We start from the raw sequence: 12,472 nt of genomic DNA, 5'->3' as shown, positions 1-12,472 counted from the left end.
CATTTTTATTCCAGATGAAAGACCCAAGGCAGATTTAGTCCAGGATCGCTTCTCTGCTCTGCAAGGGGAGGGGGGGGGGGTCTCATGGCTGTGTTCCCATCATTAGCCCGTTCCATTTCCCAGAACCTATCAGCAAAAGTCTGCAATTAGCCAATGAAGGCCATTACAAAAACTTCATCTGTGGCATGAACTAATTCAGTAAGATGGCCTAAATTTGTATCATGCTTTTGCTTCCTAGGAAGCAAAAGTTTCGTCTCAGGCTTAATCTCTTCTGTTTCTCCACCTTTAGTTTAGCACTAAGCCCCCTAGCTGGATTGTATGTAATAATAATATCTCTGTGGGCAGCACTTCAGAATAAATGAAAGTAGAAAATCCTGACCCACCACGAAATGCATTTAATTCCAGAATGCTCCACTACATTGTCTTATTGAACAGAAAGATAAACATTTTTTCCTGTGGTACGCAAACCTCTCACTGTTGTGGCCTCTGCCGTTGCAGAGCACAGGCTCCAGACGCGCAGGCTCAGCGGCCATGGCTCACGGGCCCAGCCGCTCCGCGGCATGTGGGATCTTCCCGGACCGGGGCACGAACCTGTGTCCCCTGCATCGGCAGGCGGACTCTCAACCACTGCGCCACCAGGGAAGCCCCTAGAAATATAAACTTTTTGATGAGAATATAAGGTCATGTTAGAAGAAGTAGGATTCTTAAGGGTGATCATTACCTGGGCTCAGATCTTGTGTTTTTGTTTGCGTTTATATAAAATCCTGGGTTGGGGCTATGGCTTAACTGTTCTCAAGAATGCAGGGGTCTGGACTCAGCACTAAGGAAAATAATTACACTTAATTACTATAGAGTCTCATACAGCAAATACGTAATATTTTTGGCATAACCCTTTTAGATCTGCCATTAATTTAAAGTTTAATATTCAATAATTTATCATTCCCTTCCATCAATTCCATCTTGACCTCTTTCTCCAATCCTAAGAATATCTTCTGTACCCATGAAACCACAGTGGTACCTCTAAAAGGCTCAAAGTTCAAGCCTTTAAACACTGCTCTACTCTAACTGCAACCTGTGACTGTCCCCTTTGCCTCGAAGCCATGGAGGTGTGGCCATGTGGGAAGTGGTTCTGGGAGCCCAAGAAAATCTCAGTCTACATTTCAGAATGAATGTGGCCCCAAATCCTGTGAAACTAAAGTCCTCTTTTGCTCAATCAAGTAGCTTTTTCGCTGATCTTGAAGTTCATTCTGAGCAAATATGATAGCCTTGTTTGATCCGAAAAATCCCAAGACCTTGTGAGAATAAGCGATGTGATCAGGTCACAATTTTTTATTGTTGGCAGTTGCAGAATGAGTCATAGACCTAAAGTGTCTCTTCCCCCGGTCCCATCACTGAGTCTCCTGCTTGGCCTGAGGTCAAGGAGCAGAACACACACATCCTTTACAATATATTAAGCAACTTGGTCTTGGGGCAGAAATTCTGCCAATTCAGGGGTGTTTACCAAGGGTGAACTGTAAATAATCTTCCTCCTATCTTCCAGAACGCCTGTGCAGAATTTCAGAATGCAGGCCAGGCTGGCAACCCAAAGCAGCAGGAAGGAGTGAGCGCCTGGCCCCTCCACAAAAAGCAAGACTCCATGAGTGCGGCCTTGGTATGGTTTTCTGTGCTTTTTCGTCATGAACATCGAGGTGCACTTAAATGTTACAACCCAAGTGAAGTGCAACTATATATTTTAACACTAAAGGAGAAAATCAAGTAAACATTTCACTGAACAGTCAGCAGCCCTTGGGTGTCACTGGCATCCTGTGTAGATACCTGTCAACACACCTGGCCTCATAGCACCAAGCGTCTGGGCAAAGCTAAGGCTCAAATAAAACAGCAGAATAATTCTCCTCTTGCCTCCATATCTCTTTGCCAAGTAACAAAGGGCTTGAAGAAGGGAAATGATCTAGCCCCTAGCAATTGACCAAGTATTAAAATCAAGACAAAAATGAAATAATGACAACACAAATAAAACCCTGAGGGTAGGCTAGGGAATTTCAGAGCTAGTCACTGCAGTTTAATATCAGAATCGAAGGAAAATTAAGAAAGTGAGGGTACTCACTTTCTCACTCCTTTCCAGAGAAGGCCCTAAAAAAACTGACAATAAAATCCCAGAACCATCTCTGGAGAGGGATTCAAATGCAAGAGAAGGAACAGTTAAACCAGAGGCCTTTGCGTTGTGACGTCCTCGGCTGGGGCTTAAATTACTTTAAGCAATGTAAAGGCTGGAAGACCAAGTGCCGGGGGTGTGCATGTGCTCTTAGCAGCTCAGCTAGGACACCCCCACGGCAGGCAACATGCAAAATCCAGCCATGAGCATCGGAGAACAGGTGTGGGAAGCTGCTGGGAGGTGGTCCAACCATCTGTATAAAGGCACACAGCCGTCCGGGATTCTGTGTTATCTTTCAGCCTTAAGGATCCAGAAGACGACACTTCCTTAGGGATTCTCAGAGAGTTCTGAGGAGCACTGAAGTACACACACTCCCGTGGCCAGTGTTCTTTCTAGCACCTTCCTTTTCATTGCTCTTCTAGAGGGTTTTCCTTAAAAACCGAGAGCTCTTCATGACCCATTTCATCTTCTGTTCCAGTGCACGGCTTGGTAGTGGCTTCTCGGGTCTGGACCACACCCACACACGAACACCGTCCCCAGCGTGATGGGCTGGGGTGGGGGGCAGAACGTCTACAGCATCTATAGTAGAGTCAGAGGTCGCTCATGGTCCTGAGATGCGTGGTCCTGTGGAGGGGAGGAGGACCGTGGCAGCATCTGGCCTGGGTGAGAAAAGTTCAGGAAGCTCCTTTGTGAGTGCTCTTGAGGTAAGAAGCACTGAAGATACTTAACCTATAAATAAATAAAAGAATAAATAAATAAATAAAACACAAGAGGGCTCTTTATAGATAAGCACCTCTTATCAATAATAATAAAAAAATCCCCTCTTGAGTTTCAAAGCCCTCCTTCAGTGGTGATTAGTAGGCTCAAAACAACCTGCAGAAAGTAGAACAATCAAGACACAAACTGGAAGTGTTCCAACACTGTGTATTTCTCACGGGATGACACACCATCATCCTAAATGTCCCCGAGGTAGTCTTGTTTTCAAGGAGTTACAGAACAGCTCCAAACCCACTTGTTTCTGATACCGAGGACAGTATGCATGGTTTATCTAAAGAATGAAGATGACCAATTACCAGCACAAGCACTGCAAGACGGCTTGTGGCTGAAATAGTTTGGTGATAAATACGTCTTACTCTTGGGGAAGAAGTGGTGACGTTTAACACGCTTAGAGAAAACTGTTGCTTGGCCTTTCTCCCCTCAGAGCCCCAGGCTGGTGATAGAGCCACCGCACAGGGCAGTCCACACCTGCCATGAGCCATCCTTTGGATCAGGAATGCCCTTCTGCTTCAGCCTTCTCTCTGCCTCCAACACAACATCCCAGAAGACAACAGGGAACTGGGCCAATTAGGGGACACTCAATACCCCAGTGGAACCTGGAAACCCCACTTCCATATTACATTCAACATCATATGCCGTTGGGGAGATGCTGACCTTGATCACATGAAACAAGCTTTCTTCCCTCGGACTTAAGTTTTTACAAAGTCTCATTTGGGAAAAATGCAATTAAAAGCCCTGTAATTTTATCCAAATGGCCCTGTGAGGAGGGGAAAAAAAAAATATCCCCTCCTCTGACTCCCTTCACCATCACTGCCCAGGGGCCAACTTAACAAGAAACCCTTCAGAACTCTAGCCTGGATCAACAACTTCAATATTAAGTTAAATAACAAGTTAAATCAGCATTTAGCCAAAGCTCTATCCTCCTGTAGGAGGTCATTCAATTCAATGACAGCTGTGGCAAAGTCCACCAGGTCCACGAAGTCAGACGTGATGATGTTGACACCCAGGGCTCCAGGCTTCTGAGTCTTCACCCAGTCCAGGATGGCAGGAAGATTCCTACACAGGAGAGTGTTGGGGCAAGAGAGAACAGAGAGTAGCGTTGAGAAACGGGAAAGAAAACATTTCTGTTAATGTAACAAAAGCGTATCAACAGAGGCATAAGCTCATGGTGTCATAAAGGGACACCAAATTTGTCCCTTTAAGCTTAAATCTTTTTCAGGGACAGAGTGATGTCTAGTCCATTAGAGAACTGTACTTTTAGGGTTTCTGTGCTGGAAGAAGAAATTCTTCGCCTCAATCACCAAAGACATACCATGTCAACAGGACCTTGAAAAACTAAGATCAAGAGGCTAATTATTGGTGAGTTCTTTAATTTTTTTGTACCACGAAATTTTATCATGAAACTTTTCAAACATATTGCAACACGGAAAGAAATTTACAGTGAGCATGTCCACCATCTAGATTCTACCACTAACAGTTTACTATACTTGCTTACCATATATCTGGGCATCAATCCAGCTTACATTTTTGACAAATTCCAACTGCAAACATCTATGACACATTCCCCTCAGTATCTCAGCATGCAGATCTAGGGTTCAGTATTTGTTTTCAACCTGTTTCCCCTTTGACGTAATGTTTATACCCAGTAAAATGCACACAGCTTAAGTGAACACTGGTTGAGTTTTGACAAATGTATATATGTAACCCATACCCATCTCAAGGTATAGAACATTACCAGCACCCCAGAAGGTTCTGCATTCACCTTTCCCATCGATCCCTGCTCCCATTCTTCCAGAGGCAATAATTATACTGTTGTTGTTATTGTTGTTTTTAAAAAAAACACAGATTAAATTTGCCTGGTCTAGAATTACACATAAGCCATGCAATGTGCATTCTTGTGTGTGAGGCTCTTTCACTCAGCATTATGGTTTTGAAATTCATCCATGTTGTTGCATGCATCAGCAATTTGTTCTCTTTTTTAGTCATTGGATAGTATTCCATTGTATGAATATACTGTAATTTATCCATTTTCCTATTGATGGATAAACGGACTGTTTCCAGTTTTTGGATATTATGAATAGAGCTGTTATGGTCATCCTTATACAAGTCTTTTTTGTGGACATTTATTTTCATTTCTTTTGGGTAAGTACCAAAGAGTGAAGTTGTTTTATTATATGTTAGGTTTACATTTGGTTTTATAAGAAATTTCCAGATCTTTACCCAAAGAGGTCGTTCCATTGTACATTCCATGAACAAAGTATGCGAGTTCTGTTTGCTTCACATCCTCTCTTAAATTTGGTGCTATAAATCTTTTTAATTTTAGCTGTTCTAGCAGATGTGTAAAGTTATCTCACAGTGTTTTAGTTTGCATTTTTCTGATCACTAATGATGTTGGGCAGTTTGTCATGTACTTATTGGCCATTTGTGTATCTTCTTTGGGAAGCATCTGCTCAGTTCTTTTACCCATTCTCTCTTTTGCTCTTTTTCCTTTAATTGTTGAGTTGTAGACGTTACTTATATATTCTGGATACTAGCCTTTTGTCAGATAAGCTTTCTGAATATTTTATCCCCACCTGTAGCTTGCCTATTAATTTTCTCAATGGCATATTTTGGTGAGCTGAATTCCTTAATTTGGATGGAGTCTAATTTATCTTTTTTTTTCTTTTATGGTTTCTGTGACCTAAGAAACTTCTGCCTACTCCCAAGTCACAAGATACTTTCCTGTTTTATAATTTTAGCTTTTATGTTTAGATCTAAGATCCATCTCAAGTTAATTTTTATCTATGGTGTGAAGCAGGGGCCAAGGTTCACTTTTGCCATATGGATATACAGTTATTCCAGCAGCACGTGTGGCTTCTTATTGGACCAATGCTTGCTCAGTTGTCTTACAAATGCAGTCTGTCAGTCTCATGTTATAATTTCTATGTGAAAGCTAGAATGTGATCCAAAGAAGCTCACAATTCAGAGATGTAAACAAACGATGACAGTTTAATGTGATAGTCCCTATATTAGTAGTATGTGTAAAATATCGTGGGTGGTATAGAGGAGGGAGTAATGAAGTACTCAGTTTTGCATCATGGTAACAATAGCTCACTAAATACTTGCGACATTGAGGATGCTATAAGGAAGACACAAACCAGGGCTTATGTTTTGGTTAAGAGACTGGAGGTTGTTTTTAGGAAGGATTTTCTCTGGGTAAAAACTGAAAATAAGCTAAGTTTATTTCTTAATGGCCCCTTTCCCTTCTTTTGGTAACACTGTCCTTGGTTGTCATCTTCTCCCCGCCTTGTGCCTCTGAAGCTGTCTTCCCTCCTCTGAGTGTACATTCAACTTCTCAGTCTCTCTCTAGGCAACCTGTCAAGGCCTTGAAGCATTTTGTCCTTCTCCACTTTCTTTTCCTTTTATCGTGACAACTGTAATCAGTCCTGGGTCTCTTCCCTCGCTCAGCAGGCTCTATGATCAGCCATGGGCTAAAACACATCTCACAAATTGATTTGCATTTTTATATTCATAGCTGATTATGACTTAATAAGCCAATATCACAGGGGTACTTCCATTCTTAACTGGGACTCCTGACAATTTAGTAGTACCCTTGATTTGACCATAACCTATTCAGTTTCTCTGTGCCTCAGTCTCTCCCCCTGTAAAATGGGGATAATAATAAAACTTCATATAGATTTGGGGGAATTAAATAAAGTAATATGTGTAAAGTACTTAGAAGAGGGCCTGGGATATAATAAGTACTCTGTAAGTGTTGGGGACCAGAGAAGGAATCATAAATGGTAGAGATTTGGGGGTGGGGGTAAGAAAACTTCCTAAAGTGGTCACATCCTGCTGCTTAGGTGACAAACTGTGTCCTGAGAGGGAAGGGTCACAAATGCAGTCACCCCTTGGAGACAAAGACCTGGAACACACGAAGGCCACAGCAGCCCTGAGCCTGATGCATTTCAGCCTCTTAAAAAATCCGCTGGTCCATGTTGAAGTATGAGATTCTGGCACCACCTGCTGGTCATCACGGGGAAATGAGAATGAAAGGTTTGGTCAAGGCACCTCCAGCCGACTCCAGCCAGAGCCAGCCCGTGGAGGATCCCTGGAGGCCTGGAGGCCGAGCAGAGGGAAAGGCGAGCACCTGTGGTCTCCTCTCCGTGACAAAGAGCTCTGTGTCAGCTTCGGGTTCTCATGTCAGCCTTCCCCAGGGCAAGGATCAAATAAGCAGGATTGCGCACAAGGATCGAATAACGAGGAAATGCAGAACCCACTGAGCAGGGGCCGCTCTATTCTCTTAACTCTTGGCCTTCACCAAGCCCTCTTCACCAAGACCTCTTCACCAAGACCTCTTTACCAAGATTTCTTTACCAAGGGATCAGTGCAGACGGCTGAGTCAGATACTGCTGTGGGGCCGTGAGGCACTGAACCCCAAGGGCTGCAGAGCAGCAGCTCAGAAACTTCCCCCTGGCTTAGAGGCCCACTGAGAGCAGGGCTGGTCCAGTGCAGGGACGGGCATGGCATGCCTGTCTTGTGCCAGGCACTGTGGGAGACGCTTTCCTGTTAAGACTCCACAATCTTGTGCGGTTTTATTAACCCGACTTATCTGGTAAGACAAACCATAGCTCAGAGACCTCAGGAAATTTGTCAAAGGCAGTCTTTTTTTTTAAAGAAGATGTTGGGGGTAGGAGTTTATTAATTAATTAATTAATTTTTGGCTGTGTTGGGTCTTTGTTTCTGTGCGAGGGCTTTCTCTAGTTGTGAGCGGAGGCCACTCTGCATCGCAGTGCGCGGGCCTCTCACTATCGCGGCCTCTCTTGTTGCGGAGCACAGGCTCCAGACACGCAGGCTCAGTAGTTGTGGTCACGGGCCTAGTTGCTCTGTGGCATGTGGGATCCTCCCAGACCAGGGCTCGAACCCGTGTCCCCTGCATCGGCAGGCAGATTCTCAACCACTGTGCCACCAGGGAAGCCCAGGTAGTCTGTTTCTAAGGCACTGTGTTAATTTTCTAGGGCTGCTGTAAGAAAACGCCACAGACTGGGTGGCTTAAACAACGTAAGTTTATTTCCTCACAGCTCTAGAGGCTGGAAGTCCAAGATCAAGGTGTCAGCAGGTTTGGTTTCTCCCGAGGCCTCTCTCCTTGGCGTGCACATGGCCACCTTCTCCCTGTGTCCTCACAGGGTTTGCTCTCTGTGCACACCCATCCCCAGTGTTTCTGTGTGTCCTAATTTCCTCGTCCTATAAGGACACCAGTCAGACTGGATTAGGGCCCACCTGAATGGCCTCATTTTAACTTTACCAGCTTTTTTTTTTTTTTTTTTTGTGGTATGCGGGCCTCTCACTGTTGTGGCCTCTCCCGTTGCGGAGCACAGGCTCCGGACGCGCAGGCTCAGCGGCCATGGCTCACGGGCCCAGCCGCTCCTCGGCATGTGGGATCTTCCCGGACCAGGGCTCGAACCCGTGTCCCCTGCATCGGCAGGCGGACTCTCAACCACTGCGCCACCAGGGAAGCCCAACTTTACCAGCTCTTTAAAGGCCCTATCTCCAGATATAGCCATGTTCTGAGGTACTGGAGATTAGGGCTTCAACATGTGAAATTCCAGGGAACACAATTCAGTCCGTAACAGGAACCAAGTCAGGCTTCAACCTTGGGCCTCTGGTTTCAGTCTGTGTCCCCTTCTGCGGCCCCATGCTGCTGTGCCCTCAGGCTTAGGCAAAATTTGCTCTCATCTGATTTCAGTGGGAGTGCAAGCTTTCTAAGAATCTAGGGAAAACTACCTTAGAAATTCAGTCAGAATGGCTATGTTTTACCCCTGCACCACAGCAGGTAGGCGCACCACAGAGGGGACACCCCCTGTGCCCCGAGCTCTGGGCCCTCGGGACATCACCTGCACAAGGTCACTCCTTCAAGACTGGGGACGTAGTTGGCACAGAGAGTCAGGCAAAAGAGGAGACAGAGAAATATGTTCCAAACGAAAGATCAAGATAGAAACTCACAAGAAGATCTTAATGAAATGGAGATAAGAATGGATATATTTTTCATGGCTTCAAGCAAACAAAATCTCAAGTCCAAAGTTGACCTAAGAGTTAGCGGGAAGGGGGGGTTAACTGCCTGCTGAGAAAACCACCACTACATTTATAGGAAAATATACCTTGCCTTTTCCTCTCGGTTAAGCTGATAACTGGTGCCCAGGACCAGTCTGACAGCACCCCTTGTGCCTTACGACAGACCTTCTGGGTGTTGGCTCTCAGGGAAGGCCTGTGACAACTGCTTCTTCCATATGCTTGAGAAATGAAATATTTCCTGCCATGTCAATAAACAAAGGATGTCACAGTCATCAATGACTATACCCCTCAAATGTGAGCCGAGGAAACTCAGGGCTGAAAAGAATACCTGCCATCTAGCAGCCCGCCAGACTGCAGCCACTCCCTGCGGTGAGCCCTGAGGAAACTCAGGATGTGTCAGGATACTGGCCCCAGATGGCTGAGGTGCATATCAAAGGAATGATTTCAGTAAGCCAAGACTCTTGCATCTTCGTACATAGAAAAACGCTAAATTCCTTAACTTGAGATATCTGGTTTTCTTTAATTAGCAATAATCTTCTGACGTTCCCGACAACCTGCCCTTTGTTGAAAAACTCCTCTGTATACTGGCTTCCCCCCTCGCCTCCTTGGAGCAGCTTCTCAGAGTTATCTGAAACGCTGTCTCCTGAGCTTCAGTCCTCATTCTGCTCCCAATAAAACTTAACTCGCAGCTCTCACGTTGTGCATATATATTTTTTTAAGTCAACACGCTTGTTCAATAGCCCAGGGGAAATGACAGCCACCTGTCGTGCTGGTGTTTGGGAACAAATTTGACCAAAGCAGCTCATGTGGAGGCCTAGGAAGCCTAATGCATCTCGGTAACATTCTTGTGACCAGCAGGCGGCGAGATGCCCCAGTATCCTTCCAATCTCCCAGATGTGTGCTTGCAGCCAGCAGCTTAAGGCTCTGGCGTGCTAGGATGCTGGGACTTTGGGCGCGTGCGCCATCGTTACCTCTCAATGGAAGAGCCTTGTGCTTCATCTGCAGCCAGATTAAAGATGCAGGAGCTCACGAGTATGAAAAGCATTGTGACTTTGTGGGTTCAGAATTGTAGCCAGTAAGAGCTGACCGGATTCAGGTGCTAGTGAGACAATCACAGACCAGTGGAGCAGAAAGGAACAGGGCACTGAAATGTGCTACATACAAGTCAGTGCTTGGATGCTGAAAGGGGCAATGGTCCAACAATCAGAAGTCCACGGATGGGATGTAATACTGACTCTTACCAGCTTTGGGGGTCTGGGTCACTTAAACTCATTGGGCCCATCTGAAGTGGGGACAATAACATGCTTTCGACAACGTGCCCTCCTGGAGGCTGGCTTACTTTAAGAACCTAATGAAATCATCTGCAAGAGGGTGCTCTATATTCAGAATACACTATACAGATATAACACATCCTTATTTTTAAAGACTTCCTCTTCCTTACAAGTACAGCTCTCTGCACAGACTTTATTATAGTGATTTTCACAGTGTTACATAGAAATTTACATGTTTATTTTTCCCGATAGAATGTACGTCTGTGGGGGCAATGACTAGATTATTCATCTTGTGTCTTTGGACCTAGCTCCTGTTCATCATTAAATAAATAAATAAATAAATAATGTTAATCTACAAATTTACCAAAGGCATGAGGAAATGGTATGGATATATGAGCATGTACTATAAAAAGGAAAGTTCATGATTCTCGTCTTGGTTTATGAAACTCTCTTTCCCAAGTTAAGCACAGGTAATTCAGTGAAGACTTAGTAGAGCCACACCGAAAGAGGTTTCTGGTTCTGTTCACGGCCAGCACAATCAGAAGCTCTCAGGTCGTCATCCAAACTCCTGCCAGGTGAACACCTGTTGTCAGAAGTCATATCCAAACTATCCAAATAGACAGGGACACGTTTTTTGATGAATCTTTCAGTATCTGAACTCTGGTGCTCAGCACCTGGAACTCAGGAACCAAGTGATTCTCGTAAATATCCCTTGTTATCCAAACATACTGGTTTCCTCAGCTTGGATTGTGAGGGATGCCCTATTAGCCAAATGTATTTATAGCATTCCCTTTATAGGCATACACAGGCATAGGCATACACACATACATGGACATAGACACAAGCCATCCTTTTTCTTGACGACCCCTATCATTTATTGGTGCCCAGGATAACGAACATCATCTAACACAACGTTTCTGGAGCTTCTCCTGCCTAATTGTACAGTCAGGATCAGTTCTGCTCCGAGGAAGTATCTGAAGCTATGGCATGGTAGGTGGCATCCTGAGCTGCTTCTTAGGACTCACTGTCACTAAGGAAGGGAGAAGGGATATCCTAAATCCTGGGAGGGTCATCTCTGAATCCCTACTGCCTGGCACAGCAGTCTCATTTAATGCTTCCTAAGAGAGTGAGTGCTTGGGCTAGTTTCGAGGGCAGGGGCAGGAACATGATGGCATCTCCAGCCAGACGTGAACGGACTGGTGGTGGCCGAAAGTGCTTTGTCTCCATATTGAAATGTAGAGGGTATTTACGTTATAATATGTACATTTTAACAGAGTGTTTAGAGATCCTTTGGCCACGGTTAATGCAAGACACCTCAAGTACACAACTTTTTCAAATATAAGGTTTTTTGGGTTTTGTTTTGTTATTTTAAATCTTCAAGGTATACGGCTTTACTCCTGTTTGCTGTTCATTCAGAAGAGAATCAAGATAAAAACTTTTTTTTTAACCCTCACTTGTGAAAAGGAAGCAAATTCTTACCTATGGACCAGCGTGTTCTTGAGGCCGCCAACCAGGCCCCGGGCGATGGTCTTCACTCTGGGCGTGAGGATCGCTTGAGACACGTGGAAGGATCCGTGGGGAGAGCGCTCACTCAGCGTGGTCTCCAAGAAGAGGATGAGCTTGCGCACACTCGTGGTATTTGCCCAGGGCGCGGGGATCTTCTTTCCAGGCCATAGGAAGGGGTATTGCTTGTAGAAGGGACAGTGATAGAAGATGAGAACCTGAAACGTTCAGAACAAATAAAGGAGGGCGGTTCATGAACAAGCTGAGTGTTAGCTCCCGGCTTCACACTGATGGATTGCTAGGAGGAAAGGCGCACACATACAAACACACGTGGAAATTCAAAAATGTTTATATATATATTTTTTTAGAAAAATTAATAAGCAAAGATTTAAGCACTTGCTATATGCCTGACTTGAAGTTTTTAACGTTTTGGGGGTCATGAACACCTTTGGAAGTATGGTAAACTCCTGAACCCCTTCTCAGATGGTTTTAAATGAATGTCTAGAATAAAATAGACAGGATTACAAAGAAAATCAATGAGATGGAAATATAGCTATCAACATAATAATTAAATCTGTAATAAATTAATTAATGTATGCACTTCATAATAAACTCATTAAATAAAAATATTTTGTTTTAAGTCTAATAAGTTCCATAATTTTGAGTAAATGATGAGTATACACAATATTTCAAGATATCTGCACTAAATGAATATCTG

General features: G+C 44.3%; 1 protein-coding gene across 1 annotated transcript in view; it reads right to left on the bottom strand.

Moving 5' to 3' along the window:
• Nucleotides 1-1,296: 1,296 nt before the first annotated feature.
• PLCXD2 (phosphatidylinositol specific phospholipase C X domain containing 2) overlaps nt 1,297-12,472 on the bottom strand; it is a 46,024-nt gene continuing 34,848 nt past the window's right edge. Inside the window, exons 3-4 of the mRNA XM_027104360.1 lie at nt 11,731-11,972; nt 1,297-3,985 (exon numbers count right to left, since the gene is read on the bottom strand). Coding sequence (XP_026960161.1) covers nt 3,826-3,985; nt 11,731-11,972 — 402 coding nt within the window. The 3' untranslated portion in view covers nt 1,297-3,825. The remainder of the gene's footprint in view (nt 3,986-11,730; nt 11,973-12,472) is intronic.

The sequence above is a fragment of the Aethalodelphis obliquidens genome, unplaced genomic scaffold, assembly GCF_003676395.1.
Source record: "Aethalodelphis obliquidens isolate GAN/ISIS:26980383/991018 unplaced genomic scaffold, ASM367639v1 scaffold1, whole genome shotgun sequence".
Taxonomy (NCBI): domain Eukaryota; kingdom Metazoa; phylum Chordata; class Mammalia; order Artiodactyla; family Delphinidae; genus Aethalodelphis; species Aethalodelphis obliquidens.
The sequence above is the reverse complement of the archived record's forward strand: the minus strand, read 5'-3'. Positions and strand labels throughout refer to the sequence as shown.